The sequence below is a fragment of the Maylandia zebra genome, linkage group LG17 (genome assembly GCF_041146795.1).
Source record: "Maylandia zebra isolate NMK-2024a linkage group LG17, Mzebra_GT3a, whole genome shotgun sequence".
NCBI classification, from domain to species: Eukaryota; Metazoa; Chordata; class Actinopteri; order Cichliformes; family Cichlidae; genus Maylandia; species Maylandia zebra.
Window position 1 is genome coordinate 26,006,799 of NC_135183.1, and position 16,450 is coordinate 26,023,248.

Sequence of the window (16,450 nt, forward strand, 5' to 3'; positions counted from 1 at the left end):
GTCTGTGAGATCTTCAACGCACACCTCCGGCAGAGCTTCAACAGCATTCTGAGGGAGACTGGGGACATTGAGTCCGATTGGACCATGTTCAGCGTCTCCATTGCCGAAGCTGCTGCATTGAGCTGCGGCCGCAAGGTGGTTGGTGCCTGCCGTGGTGGTAAAACCCGAACCAAATGGTGGACACCAGAGGTGAAGGGAGCCACCAGGCTGAAGAAGGAGTCCTATCGGGCTTGGTTAGACTGTGGGACTCCGGAGGCAGCCAACAGGTATCGACAGGCCAAGTGGAATGCAGCTCGGGCAATGGCTGAAGCAAAAACTCGGGTGTGGGAGGAGTTCGGAGAGGCCATGGAAAAAGACTTTCGGACTGCCTCGAAGAGATTCTGGCAAACCGTCAGGCGTCTCAGGAGGGGAAAGCGGTGCTCTACCTGCACTGTGTATAGTGCTGGCGGAGCGCTGCTGACTTCGACTGAGAAAATTGTCAAGCGGTGGAAGGAATACTTCGAGAACCTCCTTAATCCCACTGACACGTCTTCCGAGGAGGAAGCAGAGTCTGGGGATGAGGGGAATGACCCGACAATTTCCGGAGGCGAGGTCACTGAGGCAGTTAAACAACTCCTTGGTGGTAGAGCTCCTGGTGTGGATGAGGTCCGCCCCGAGTTCCTGAAGTCTCTGGACGTTGTAGGGCTGTTCTGGTTGACTCGCCTCTGCAATGTTGCGTGGAGATCAGGGGCAGTACCTGTGGACTGGCAGACCGGGGTGGTGGTCCCCATCTTTAAGAAGGGGGACCGGAGGGTGTGTTCCAACTACAGGGGGATCACACTCCTCAGCCTCCCTGGGAAAGTCTATGCCAGGGTGCTGGAAAGGAGAGTTCGTCCGCTAGTCGAACCTCGGATACAGGAGGAACAATGCGGTTTTCGTCCTGGTCGCGGAACACTGGACCAGCTCTTTATCCTTTCAAGGATACTTGAGGGTGCATGGGAGTTTGCCCAACCAGTCTACATGTGTTTTGTGGACTTGGAGAAGGCATTCGACCGTGTCCCTCGGGGTGTCCTGTGGGAGGTGTTGCGGGAGTATGGGGTGTCTGGCCCATTGCTATGGGCCATTTGATCCCTATACAACCGTTGCAAGAGCTTGGTTTGCATTGCCGGCAATAAGTCGGACTCATTCCCGGTGGGTGATGGGCTCCGCCAGGGCTGCCCTTTGTCACTGATTCTGTTCATAATTTTTATGGACAGGGTTTCTAGGTGCAGCCAAGTGGTGGGGGGCTTTCACTTCGGTGGCCTCAGAATCTCATCTCTGCTTTTCACGGATGATGTTCTGTTGACTTCGGGTGATGGCCTCCAGCTCACACTGTAATGGTTCGCAGCCGAGTGTGAAGCAGCGGGAATGAGGATCAGCACCTCCAAATCTGAGGCCATGGTTCTCAGCTGGAAAAGGGTGGAGTGCCCACTCCGGGTCAGGGATGAGTTCCTGCCCCAAGTGGAGGAGTTCAAGTATCTCGGGGTCTTGTTCGCGAGTGATGGGAGAAGGGAGCCGGAGATCGACAGACGGATTGGTGCTGCGGCTGCAGTAATGCAGACGCTGCACCGGTCCATCGTGGTGAAGAGGGAGCTGAGTGTAAAAGTGAAGCTCTGAATTTACCGGTCGATCTACGTCCCTACCCACACCTATGGCCACGAGCTGTGGGTAGTAACCGAAAGAACGAGATCGCGGATACAAGCGGGGGAAATGGGCTTCCTCCGAAGGGTGGCTGGCCTCTCCCTTAGAGATAGGGTGAGAAGTTCGGTCATCCGGGAGGGGCTCAGAGTAGAGCCGCTGCTCCTCCACATCGAAAGGAGACAGCTGAGGTGGTTCAGGCATCTGACAAGGATGCCTCCTGGGCGCCTCCTGGGTGAGGTGTTCCGGGCATGTCCCACTGGGAGGAGGCCCCGGGGCAGACCCAGGACACGCTGGAGAGATTATATCTCTTGGCTGGCCTGGGAACTCCTTGGTGTTCCCCTGGATAAGCTGAAGGAGGAGGTGGCTGGGGAGAGGGAGGTCTGGGCTTCTCTGCTTAGGCTGCTGCCCCCATGACCCGGCCCCAGATAAAGCGGATGAAGATGGATGGATGGATGGAAGTCAAAATCTTTTCCTAACATAAGATTTGAATTGTAAAAATTTGATTCTTTTTGGCCTTTGAATATTTTAAGGACTCATTTTGCAGTATTTATTTAGACCCTTCATACTTAGATCAAAATTTTTTTTTGGGGGGGGGGGGCAAAAAATACCTCAGAAATTGCAACAAACTGTAATCTGTATGTTATTTTTATCTTTATATAAATGCATAATATGCAGTTTAGACTGTATGCACACATAAAGATGCTCAGGTAAATGCCCCATGTTACATACTAAGGTTTAGAGAGCTTCATAAACTTATTACAAGACTTATTCTTATACGAAAGAACAGACAGACTGATTATTTTCAACTGTTTTCTTTCATCTCTATTTTACAGATTTTATGCATGCTTCACATTTTGGTTTAAATAGAAGCTGACGTGACATTGTTAAAACACACACCATTTCTCATCGTTTCTCTATTGACTTAGATTACTAAATGTGGCTTAACTCACAGTTAGTGTGGCCGTATAGTGGTATGATAAAAAGCGCCTGTGCTCGCCTGCAGTCTGAGAGCGTTGCCTGAGTTTAATTGCTGATTGTCTGCACCTGACAAGGGGTGGATAACAGCATGCCTGAGGTTGGCAAACTCTGGTGTCCTGGATTTAATGTTAATATTTGGCTCATATGCTGCAACATAAAATGGAGACAGACACCAGCATTTTTAGAAATGTTATTTTATGAGTCGAAAAAAAAGTTGATTTTTTAAGATTTTTATAGATAAACACTATAATATACAGTCCTGTACAAAGTCTTGAGTTGCCTCAAAGTTGTTGTCATTTTTTAAAAAGTGGTTCTGAGCAATAGTTCTCCAAGCTTTCTGAAGGTCTTTCAAAGTTTTCAGTCCAGTGATTGTACCTGACCATTTTCAGTGGAAAGTCTTTTTTTGTTGTTGGTTGAAACACTCAGCATTGACTTATAAAGAATGAAGAAGCTTCTTCAGTTCAGAACTGAAGAAGCTCAGAACTGAAGAAGCTTCTTGGATGAGAGGTGAAAGGTGTTCACTAAACTTGAAGAAGTCCAGTTGTTTTCTTTCCAAGCTCCATATGCATACCAGGATAGAAAAACACACACAATGAAACACTTATTGGCCTCCCCAGAACCCAGACCTACATTGCTGAAGCAGTGTGGGATTATCTGGACAGAAAACAGAAGAAAGGGCAGCCAACATTCCAACAAGAGCTTTGAGTGTCCTTCATAAAGCTTCGAGAGCTACTTAAAGAAATTACAAGAAAGCATGGCTTCAGGCTGCGTTGAAGAAAAAAGGCAGTAACACCAAATATTGACTTTCAAGCTCATTAGAGTTGTACAAACTCCACTTTTGCCTTATATACTCAGTTTCCATGCATGCACATTGTTCAATAAGTTGCTGTAGAACCTAAAGAAGTGACGGGTTGCTCACAATACTGCACATTTCTGAATGGATATATGAGAGGTATACGCCCCATCATCTTATTCAATTAAGAGTGCAAGCTGGGGCACTCTTAACCTAACCAATGCCTATCTTTGAACTCTGTAAGGAAGCTAGAGTACCCATGGGTATGGCCCCAATTGACCAGTAGATTCAAACCAAGGACTTTCTCTATGTGAGGAAACAAAGCTAACTGTCTCACTGTGCTGCCCCAGCAGGAGACATATCGGGGCTAAATACAGGTCAGGCAAGTGTCTGGGCATGCTCCTGATCCAGAAAGACCTTCCATGATCTGGCGCTGTGGGTGTGGGCACAGTCATGGGTAAGGTTTTGCCACAAGAATGGCAGAAGTACAGTTTGAAGTGCCTCATCTCAGCACCTCTATCCAATCACATTTCCACCAAGAACAGTCAGCTCAGAGATGGTGCTCTCATGGATGTACAAGGCTTCAGCAAGAGCCGATGACAGAGTCTTGTACACTGTTCTTTTAGTGCTCTGACACCACTGGCCTGGGAATACAGCACGCTGAATCAGTTCTGAGTTGTACAAGTGAGTTCATTTGTGCTCGTTAAGCAAAATTACCAATCCCATCACTGACTAAAACCAATAAACCAGAACCGAAAACTACTCAGATAATCTGTTTGGGTGTTCTAAGAGATTAAAATTAGATACTGAGCAATGGATTTAAAACAAAAACATAAAACTCACCTCTCTTTTTTCAGTGTACTATATTTCAAATTACTACATATGAGAAGCCAGCATCAGGCATGCCGTTATCCACACCTTAGACAATCAGCGGTTAAACACCAAAAACACCAAACGCTCTCACACTATTACTGTAAGGTAAGTAGGGGTTGCAGAGGGGGGTAATGCGAGAGTTTGAACATAACGTGACAGACTGTCAAAAATATATTATTGCTTTATTATTAATAGATTATCATTTCTTATTGCTTGTGGCGACGGTGGTGGTGGTGGTTGTAGCTTAAAAAGTAAGACTGCTACCTTTCATGAGCTGCGGCCACTGTTTGCACTTCAATCAACTGCTTTAAACTTTCAGCCGCTTTAAACTTTAAAGCGGCCGATCGAGGAGATTGAGGTGTCTTTAAAGTTTAAAGGCACAGTCAACAGGCGAACTGACTCATGAGGCGAGAGGGACCACAGCCAGAAAATGAAGTCAGTAAATTAACTGAGTAATACAGCAACACATCTGCTGTTTCTAGACAGCTTTCTAACATTAGCCAGTACAGGCTCAAAAAACCCCAAGTTTATTGACTAATTTTATTACTCAGGAATTCAGGTATTGATTTGTAAGAGAGGCAGAATGCTTAAAAATTCATAGTCTCACTTTAATTGCCACGAAACCCTTTATTTCACCTCAATCAGTAAATTAGGCTTTTAGGTTTTAGTGGGCCTAAGAAGGAGAAAAAAGGATGGGATAAAATGTTTTTGTAATGAGGAAAGACATTATTATTTTTATTTGAATGTTTAGAGATTGTTCTTGTGCTCTACAATGACACACTTACCTGTGTGTGTGTTGCTGCAATGGCATCAGCAGACGTTATATGGCATTATTACCGCTCTCTGTGGGGGTGGAAGAAGAAAGGGATGTGAGTGGAAAGTATGAAGAAGTTGTCATAACCAGCAGGCGGCAGTATTGCATAACATTCCTGCCCCTACAGAATCAAACATCATACAATTAGCCCACCTCCCCCTCCTCTGATTTCCTCAGGTTTCAAACTTGGACAGGTGTCACAATCTATCCTCCTGAGTGACAGGATAAGAAAAACATCCCATTTACACTTCATCTGCTGTTTGATGAATCCCCCATTTTCACTTTGGGGATCATATTTCATCTACATTTGCCTCTCTCCCTCTCTCATTGTCCTCCTCGCCTCATTATCCCTCTCCCTCTGTCTTGTCCTCACTCTCCGGTCTCTAGGTTGATAATGGCTTCTTCCTCTCAGTCACTTTGCTTATATGAGCTAACAGGCAACTGTGTCCCGGCTGATAGGGTGGCTGTGATTCATTTAGACAGGCTGGCAGCAAGCTGTGTAAACAGCCATTAGTAATTCATGACTCTGTCCAGCATCCCCAGGCTTCAATTAACCCTTGCTATTGGTGCATTCTTCCATTCAGTTGCCCGTCTTTTTCTTTCTGCCCATCTCCGATTGCTTTTCATCTCTGTCCTCCTTCATCTGCATTCCTGCCTCCTTCCAGCCTCCTCGCGGTTTTAAATCATCCTCTTTGGGTTCGAGCGTAGTTGTCATTGAGCCCAGTCAAAGAAAGAAAAATCTCACTGGTAACAGGAGCAAACAAAACCAGCCGAGCAGGTGGTGTATAACGTCCCGTCTAATGTATGCAAATTAAGAGCTCGTGCATGTGAAATCATGCAAGCAAATAAAAGGCATTTTCTTTATTTAAAGCTGCTGCTGGGATGTGGGGAAACATGATGTCTTTGATGTGAGAAGAAAGGCCAGTTAAGCAGAAAAACACAGCAAAAGTAGTGAGGACTGAAGTCATAGGTTTAATGTCTCCAGGCTTGACAAAACAAACAAAATGCTTTGACTTCACCTGAGACTTTGAATACTTATGAAACATCCCCCAGGCCAGAAGTGGAATAAAATCTTGGTGGGACCTGCTGCTTATTCTCTTAGTCCAGCAGTCAAATTGATTTTTTAATAAGTTCAGTAGCACCTCTTTTGTTTTTCTTTGAAAACAGCCCGGATCTCATTTCAGGTATAATTGCACTGCAGCCGTTATTTGTTTGCTGTATACCCAACTGCCTCAATTACTATAAAATGGGTTTGGAAAGTAATAAAGATATTTATTTATTTATTCTTAGAAATTGCATTTGCAATGACGACACAAATCTGACGAACAACGGGTAATGACTTTCTGCAGGGCTTAGATGTTCAATCACAGGAAAACTTTTCCAGCTTATTTTTGAGCAGGTTGTATAAGTGTGCCTAACAACAAGTGTTTTGATGTGATTGACTGATTCATCTGAACCGAATTACCAGCAGGCTCATATTATCAGCCAATATTACCGATTTGTCAATTTATTGGCCTCTGCATTTATATGAAAATGTAAAAAATAAAGAGACAGGAGATACACCCTTTAACCACGTTATGAGTGTTGATGTTTCATAGTTTATCCACCAGAGGGCACTCTGCAGCTTCCCTGTTTGAATCATTTATTTGAATAAATAACTACACATAGCAAATATTAGAGAAATTTGATTGTGTTTTTGTTTGTTTGAAAGAAAATGTAATCGGCTGACATACTGGAATGTTGGTTTTGGTATCGGTATACACATCGATATCAGTCTTAAAAATTCTACCATACCATAGGTATATATATAATTTATATTGTTAAACCTCTCTGCACCCCTTATCGTCTTTTCAGACACTTCAGGTGTTGCCTAGGCTTAATTGCTAATTGATCACACCTGGTGAGGTGCAGATAACGTAATTTCTTGAAATATTACCATAAAACACCATAAAAACTGCCCCAAAGAGGAAGCGTGTGCAGGTGTCTTCTTACTGTCTCCTAGCAGCTCCTCAGACATCAGACTGTCCTGGCGGTTTCCTAAGACGAAGGCCAGAAAGGAGAGGATGAGAGCATCCAGGATGCCCATGATGGCCAGGATGTAGGCCCAGCGCACCGAGCAGGCGCCTAGTGTGTACTTATCCGTCTGTTCGCCACACATCCTTTTCACCTCGTCGCTGTCCCAGCCATCTGGGTAGATCATGCAGCCCAGAATCAGACACGTACCTGGAGCAGGAGGACACAGTGACAGACAAGTGATATTAGATGTCAGTGTTACACATTGCTGTGTAGTAATACATGTTATTCAGTGTACACTGTGGTCTGAGGAGGTGATGTAGGGCTTTATGCACATTTTAACCTTTAGGTATAGTAAATAAGCTGCATAAACTGACCTTTAAGCTGGGAAATTCAACCAGGATGTCACACTTTGATTTATAATTGGTCAAATTATGAATGTCACTGACTACAATTAATGTAAAACACAGAGCACACACATTCACTTATTGTGCATTCCATGATTTCCAATCAAGTCTGCTTTGAGAAAAAACTCGCTAAACTCCACCACCTTTGTTAAGGAAGAAAATAAACAGCCAAAAAACATATTGGAACAAAATTCCTCTTTAACAATGTGAGAGACTGATAAAGTCACACAGAAACAATCACTTCCAGTTATTGATGCTAAAGGTGGATCTACAGGCTGGTGTACTTAACTGTGACTTTTTTTTTTCAAAGGTAACCTAAATAGCCGACAAAGCTACTTTGCACAGAAAGGAAGAGGCAGTCACAAAGTGCCTTACAGGATAAAATAAGATACAACAATACAACTGGAAACAAATCCCACAACTTGGAGGCCGCATCTCAAAAACACGATCTTCTTTTGTTGTTAACCTGGACTGAAGTACCTCTAAGAAGCATCTATCAGCTCACTTCATACACCCCGTAGTTAGGTATGGATGTAGGCATTTACTAATTTAGGGAAGCATCTGACCATGAAGAGCTCTGAGAGTGAAAAACCTTAAACCTAATGAGGAGCTGGTGTCAACAGGACAGAATTGGTGTCACATGGGAGGTTTTAGATGACCTGGTGAGCAGTCTCATCTGTAAGCGATCCAGGGATGATTTGCTCAGGCAGAGTAAGAATGAATTCCAGAAAGTTCTGTTTTTCTTCTATATTTAAGGACAGGTAATTGTCTGCCATCAAATTCTTTATCCAATCTTAATGCAGTCATCAAGGACAGAAATGTGGCTGCATTCTGGTATCGCATCCTCTCCTCAGCCAGTGTGGGCTGCCAGTTTATGGTGGACATTCAACTTCAACTTTGTCTATGACCTCACTAGCCTGTAGTTTAGCTTAAAGTCTCTGTGTCACACACAGTTAAGTCCAGCAGCTATTTTTTTTTAACAAAGTGTTTAATGTGAAAGCATTTTGCTATGCAATTCTTCTCAAATATGTCTTATGGGTGTTCTCAGCATTTAAAAAAGGATAACTCACATTTATTTTGGATTAAAGTGGACTGCCTACAAGAATTTGGCATATACGAGTCCTCATGGTGCATTTCTGCATGACAGTGATGCCTTCGTGAGCAAATGATAGGACTGGGTGACCGAAGAATGATTATTATATATATATATTTATAGCCCACAGCAATGTGCTGTTGAAAAAGGCTTCATTCCAAGAGCCATCAGCTCTCATCAGGTTGACAGATGAGAATTTTTAAGCCAATGACATTTACATTTGTTTACTTTTTATGTTGTTCTTCTTCCTGTTTGTTGAGCTGAAGAAGAATTCACAATGAATATTTATTCCCTCTTAAAAGGAGACACATCCTCTGGAGTGCAGAGTCACCAAACAAAGTTGGTGAAGGAGGCACGAAGATGCCAGCACATGTCACACGGCACCATGTGGCGACTCGGGCTGCCTTCGTTAGCCGTCTGCTTGCACGGCTGACGTTGACACAGCGAGCTGTTACAGAGTAGAGTCATCTAACAACACTTGGAGTTGTTTTCACAATCGCACGCTCGCACTCACTCTCACACTCGCTCTCACAGTCGGTTGAGGCAGCGAAGTCAACGGTGAGGCTGTGAGGTCTGTAGTAATTGTGACACTGCTGCCAAAAGCTAAGTCAGAGGATCTGGGAGGGTTTGTGTGTGCATGCTTATGCTCATTTGTGTCTCATGGAGAGACAGTTTGGCCTTTTCGGAAAGGCACAAAACCTTCACGAGTAGATTTTTTTATGATGAATGATGAATTTTAATTCCTGTGCAGTTAGGCTGGGAGTCGTAGGGTTTTTCATCATTAAAGAAAACTTTTTAAAAAAAGCTGTCATTTGGGTTGAATCTGACCTTTGCTGGGCTGCATTTAGCACACTGCTGGGCTAAAGATAAAGGGGCAATCCACTGATTTTTATCTATAATTTAGCAGCCTTAGGCAGACGTATCTATGGCTTTATCCCTGATCGTCACTAAAATTTTAAGTGTGAGCCAGTTTTAACAACGGAACTTTAAAAGAAAGGATTAATTGAAATTGTGGTCTGCAATTTTGCACTTTTGTCATCCATTCCTATATTTTCTACCAATGTATCCATATATTTAAATGACTTTAATAATATATTGATTGAATTCCCCTTAGTCCACCTATCAATTTTCCTAACAGCCTAGCCAACAAGCATTGTGGGGGGGCTGAAGTCTATCCCAACTGACATTTGGCAAGAGGCAAGCTATGTTTAAATCTATCTATCCATCACAGGGATAATAGGAAGACACAGATAACTGCTGTCACTCAAATCCACACCTACTGCCAATTTAGAATCGCCAATTATCCTAACATTCATGTCTCTGCACTGGGGGAGGAAGCTGGAGAGAGCCCATGCAGGCACAGGCAGCCACCCAGAACCTTCTTGATATGAACTACATCCACTGCACACCCCAAATCCACATTACTTTATTTCAAATTTATGCTGAAGCCCTCCCTTTAGGGAAATGTGTATAACGTAACACACAAAAACATGTTGAAGCGGGTTTGTTCTCCTTGTGCCTGCAGGGATTTACTAATGAAGTCCAGGAACATGCACGTTAGGTTAATTGGTGCCTGTAAATTGGTGCTGATGTGAGAGTGTGTGATTGTGTGTCTCTCTGTGGTAACTAGTCCAGAGTGTGTCCTGCCTATCGCCATATGACTGCTGGGATAAGCTCCCTATATCAGATAAGAGGTTAAAAAAGATGGGTGGATGGTCTTTGGTATAAATATTTTATTTTATCATGAAGCTTCAGTGAAGAATTGGGACAGGCTGACAGAGATGATACAGTCCTGTCAGTGTATATTTATTGAAACATTTCAAACTAAATCAAAAAGAGGAAACTATGCCCAGGGGATGATATGAAGGAGCAGATATATTTACGATTTATGATGTTTAGTTATAGGAGTCCAAAGGGGGAAATAAATGCTACAGAAATTAAAATGAGTTAAGGACTAGCAACAAAGCATTTGATTGTTTTACAAAAGAAGGCTCTGGATTAAAAAAAAAACATTCTGGTCATCTGGGGCCTGTCTGTGTTTACTTTGCATGTTCTCCCAGTAACTGCATGGCTTCTCCTCCCACAGTCCAAACACAGGCTTGTAAGGTTAACTGGTTGCTCACTTTGGCATTTCATTAACAGAAAAACAAACAACAACAACATAAAAATACATTCACAGAGTCACTTATGTGCAGCTGTGCTTGCACAGTAAGATCCATTAAATTTACATTTAAAAGAACACTGCAAAATACTTTCTAATTAATAAACTTATGCACTGGGTCACCTTTACAGGGCACATAACAAGCTACTTTAAACCACACAGTTAACCTTAATGTAAAATTCTAAACACATTTTGTTTATAATTTTCTTTCTTATCCTGTCAAGATGACTCCACACTGTTTTGAGGTCCGGGCTCTGGGGAGGCCAGTCCATGACTGATGCGTTCCACTGTGTGTTTTCCTATCCAGGTGTGCTTTTACTGCACTGGCAGTGTGTTTGGGATCATTGTCATGCTGAAAAATGAAGCTGTTGTTTCAGATGCTTTCCAGATGGTACTGAATGATTTCATTTTGATTTCTCTTCCCTTACTTAATATTGGGTTTTTGACAGCGACCCTTTCACTGAGACCATTTCTGCTGAGGCTTCAGGGATCAGTAGATGATTGGCTGAAAGGACAGATGCCTGTGTCTGGATTTTTTCCTGTTTCTCAAGGACACGACTTTCCGATAATGTTCATCTGCTGTAGACAGTTTTTTAAGCATGTCACTTCTTCTTTTGTTCTCCACTTATCCAGTTTCCTCAGTTTTTTAAAGGCATATATGCCAATTTCCCAGCCAATAGCTCTTTGGGATATTTGGAAACAAAATACAAAGAAATAATGGGTGACTCAAGACTTTTGCACAGGAAAAATGGATTCAGATTTTCGTTTCTCATCCAGCAGTTCCACATGTTTTCCTGTGATTTTAACAGACTGCTTCCTTAATTGCTTTCTTTTTGTCACGGTGTGCAGATTGCAGATTTTGTCGTTATCTCAGCTGAACTGCAGGAAGAATTAAGAAGTGATCCAACAAATAAAAAGAGGAAGAAAAAACAAGATGACGCTTCAAAACAAAAGACAGCACATGGCTTCCGCATGCTTTTCTCATCCTAGCATCAGGGTCTTGTAAGGGATATTGTTTCTAATGTGAAAGCATTATGCCATTCACTGTCCTCACAAACACAGATGCCTAAACCTGTGTGAGTGTATGCACCAAGTTAGGACACTAATGTGAGCTTGCAGTAGCTTAAAAAGATGGATGATCTCTTGAAATGTCAGAGACTCATGCCTCTCAATCCTGCTCCTTTCCCTTCATCATCTCTAAGCAGTGAACATGAGAAGTTGATGGTACAGTAGTGACATGTGTAGTCTTTGTTATTCAGAGATGAACTACACAACCAGCCTTCCTCCTCACAACAGCAACAGGCTACCGTAATGATAACCAGTATTGATGTAAAAGCACTCTAATCCATTTGTAATGCCTACAATTCCCAGGAGGCAATGAGGGTATTGACTTCCCCCGCTGCCTTCCTGAGTTTGGAGATCAATTTCCTCAGTGTCAGGGAATTAAAGCAGCGTTGTGTTTGTTGGCAATTCATTTCTTTATATTATCTGTATTAGACGCAGCACAAACACAGGAACCTCAGAGTTCTGTCTTTTTCTGCAGGGTGGTTATAAAGCATTCATTAGGTATTTTTTCCTAATGAGCTTCCACTCATTTGGCGTCCGATCGCATTCATTAATATATTCCCCACTCGGCTTGTGATCGTGTCAACACAGAGTTCAGCACGTCATCCAAACAAAGACAGAAAGACAAAGATTCGAATGTGTAAAGAGTGAAATTCACAAGAAAACATTTCATGTTTTTTCTACTGAGGGTGAAAAGGAGATATTTTAAGTATTTCTTTATTTTGACATGCTCAAAGCTGCTGCTTGGTGTTTCCTTTTTTTCTTTTTCCAGCAGTGTTTGTCATGATCCAGGAGAGAGGATGCAAGAACAAACAAAATGAGGGAACAAAAAAAGCTTTAATTTGTTAGCCAAAAAAGCAAAATAATACACAAAAGTCAAAAGGAGGGTAACAAAACCAGCAAATTCCAAAACAGAAACAGGAGAAACACCTGCAGCTTTTCTATGTCCTTCTCCCTTTAACCCAAACATCAATCTCAATGTGTCACATTGAAGGTTGTCTCAATACCTCTGGAGGACAGTGGAGGCTGGCCTTAATCGAGGATACACAGGTGTGTCCTTTACCGAGGTGTTTTTACCTTTGCTGGGCTGAATGGGATCTTTTGCAGGTTTACATCTTGGACTCATTTTAAACAGAGACATGTTGGCTTTAAATTCTGATCATCACCAAAATGTTATGCAAAAGGCAGTTGAACAGCTGACAGCTGAAGTTTAAAAGAGAGGAAGCTGTAGGATACATAATGTTGGATGATTAAGCCCTGCTAGGGGCTGCAAGTCAAAATATCTTGATGCAACAGTTTTGCCATTCATCCGTAATCTGTCTCTTGCAGGTTTCCAGACATTTGAGTAATGCAGTACCCCTCCACAGTTATATGCTGACAGAAATCTGCCACCCTGCAGAGAGTACTTCTACACATTTCCTGCCAGTATATCTGACCATTTAACTGAAGGCTCAGAGGCAAGGATGTCTCACTTTATTACCATTTTATTGCTTTGATTCCTCTCTTCTGCCTCTTGCGCAACCTTGATTCCTCCCCTCACATCCTAGTCCCTAGTCCATGGCAAAAGCTCCGTCTAAAAAGACATTAGCTCATCATTCATTCGTCTTAAAGTGAAGTTGGGGAAAAGGTTGTGCAAAGAGACAAATGATAAAGCAGAACATTAGGCACAAACACAGGCGATATTTGAGGCGGGGCAGTAATTCACAGAGAAAGGAAGGCAGAGGAAAAGCAATCACCATGATACAACAAGATATCTGCATGGGGAGGCATGGTTGGATAGTCAATACTAATTCTCCAAATACTAAAGACAAGTAGTTAAGTGCTTCCTTTATTATTTCATTTAGCGGAAAATAGGCTGAATTGTACATACAAATTTACAGTGATCTCCTTCCCTATCCTCCCATTTTGCTCAATCCTTTATTTATTGACTTGTTTGTTTGTTTGTTTTTCAAATTACTCATAAAATTACTTTATTAGCTTTTATTTATGCATGAGGATTATGTGCATGTGAATTAGGGTTTCTTGTTTTTTGTTTTTTGAAAGTAAAACCAAAGTAATGGTTACTTTATCAGTGATTTTTTTTCTGTTGTACTTGCTTGGTTTGGCTTTTTTGTCTTAATAAATAGATTTCAAATAAAATAAAATCTGCTTCTTGTCAAAGTGTTGGCATGCATTCATATAAGCTCTCTAAATCAAGACTATGAGCTATATTAATTAATCAAAGTATGTTTAAAGTTCATTTTACTTCACTTTGCTTCAGTACTGGTCACAGTAATCCTAAACAAGTTGCAGTTTAGGATCTCTCTCCAGCAGAGGAATCAAAATAAAATAGGATTTATTTAATTTTAATAGGATCTGTACTCATTGTTCTTCAGCAAAGAAAACACAAGAACACAGGACTGTGACAGCACTTTTGTTTTTTCAAGTGAAAAACAACTTGAATACAAAAATCAAACCAAGAACATGATCGCTGAAGAGACCCAAACAAAATGTCCAAAATCACCTCTCAACTCAAAAAGAGCTTTCTACAAACAGCATTTTAGGAAATAGTTGCTGAAACTCAAACGTTTCACCATGTCCTCACCACTACACTAGTGATTACTTCTTCTTATTTATATCAGAGGATTTGGTACAGTGAACAGTCTCCTGTGTAAACAACCTGCTCCTGTAGGCTTTCTGCTGTAATATTAATAGAATAAGATGAAGCGCACGGCATCTCAACGGCAAGCCTTAAATCTCCCACAGAGCCAAATACAGGAGATCAAAGAGACACCGGGTTTGTCTTCCTGACTCTCATCTGAAAGCCTGGAGATATGCAGTGTTGTTCCAGGCTCCAGCCTCTGGTAGACAGAGGTTTGATGCCACAAAAGTCAACATATATCTGAACTAAAGCCAAATACACACGGTTCAGTCTTTGCACGAGGGTACTAAAGAATTAGAATGTATGTCCCTCTTTACCTCACTAACTGATCGCACTGCTTTCCTGTTAGATGCCATCTTTAATAGTAAATACTGTTTTTTCCTGCTTTCAAACATGTTCTGAATCTGAGCTTCAGATAATGTGTAACTTCTGTCTTCTGCTGTTATCTCCAAAGCTGGAAACGCTCAGACAAACATTGTTTTTTTTTTCCTTTTATCCCCAAAACTGTCTAAAAAAGAAGGCTGCGAGCAATCGTTCATCTTCATGCCACGCAGCTACAACAATCCTACAGATGGCATGCAGCTAAAACAGTAAAAACATGCAGCAACAACAGGGTCAGCCTCTTCATCTCCTGTTTGATAAAGCCCCCTCATCTCAGCCGCAGAGGAGAAAGTAGCTGCCTGCACACAATCGCTGTCATGAATAATGAAAAATATTATGAAATCCTCCACCGAGGACTCGTGTCAGCTCAGTTTGAGTCTTCAAATGAGTGATGTTTTGAAACGGCGCAGACTAAAAGCTGACTGTGACATTTATATTGGCAGAAAGCAGCTGAGGGATCCAGGTTTTAAAGTCTCCTGATGTTTGAGGTCGACTTACGAAAAAATTAAATAAATAATAATAAAACAAATCGAGCAGTTCAGAAATGTTCCAAACAAGGTTCTTAACTGAAGGCCTCATTCAGAATGGCAGCACTCGCTGCAGGGGATGAGGAGTAATGAGCTAAATTTCACATTGGACTCCTGAGAATAACTCTCCACCACGGAGAGGAGATGAGCTCGATTACTCTCATTCCTCTCTGGTCACTCTGGAGACTGTACGCCTGTTTGGTCAAGACAGAATGAAAGAGATTGAATTCACAGACGGATTAATTTTGCTTTTTCATACATATTGCAATGGTAATTTCATGTTTTACTGTGCTAGCAATGCAGAAATCCACTGAAGCAAAGTGGAATTAACCCTGTGAAGCCTGGCACATCAAATAATGGGCAGATAACATGGCAACAACACTGCTAAAAGAAAAAAATGAGTCATCTTATCAGGGTTAGAGACTCACTTCTTCAGAGTAGTATCTAGAGACCAGATGATACCCGATGATCTCTCTATAAATAACCTTTTGTAATATTCAAATGGTGCTCTAGAACATCTTAAGCAGCCGTGCACGATAAATAATATACTTAAATGGAGAATTGTCCTTAGTCAACCTTCTTCCTCTCTTTTCGTCTTCTTCTCTCTTGTAGATTTTCTTTCTCTTAACATAAACAAATCATTTTTTGGTCTCAAATTTCAGATATAAAGTATTTATGACTCAAAGAAGAGAAACTTTTTTAAACACTTTATTTCACCTGAAGAAATGATTTTTTTTAAAAATCCCTGTGAAATATTTCTGATGATAACGTATATATATGATCACAGGTTTAATTAAATGATCAAAGCACTGACTTTATAACTGTAGCATTATGAAACATAATCATGAAAAATACCTGTAGTTTTATATTAGATACAATGTTACGACATGAGAATATCTGGAAAGACTGATCTTATATTAAATTACTTATAATCTTACCTAAAAATGGCAGATCAGACAGCATGAAAGCAGGAAGTGGTGCCCCCACAAAGCCACCCTCAGACATGTGTTTATCCTCACCTCCTTTACTTTCCTGCTTTCCAGCA

At 41.7% G+C, this 16,450-nt stretch overlaps 1 protein-coding gene across 1 annotated transcript in view; it reads right to left on the reverse strand.

The window, feature by feature from the left end:
- lhfpl3 (LHFPL tetraspan subfamily member 3) overlaps positions 1–16,450 on the reverse strand; it is a 63,145-nt gene that overhangs the window by 3,136 nt on the left and 43,559 nt on the right. Inside the window, exons 2-3 of the mRNA XM_004548373.5 lie at positions 7,110–7,340; positions 5,089–5,146 (exon numbers count right to left, since the gene is read on the reverse strand). Coding sequence (XP_004548430.2) covers positions 5,124–5,146; positions 7,110–7,340 — 254 coding nt within the window. The 3' untranslated portion in view covers positions 5,089–5,123. The remainder of the gene's footprint in view (positions 1–5,088; positions 5,147–7,109; positions 7,341–16,450) is intronic.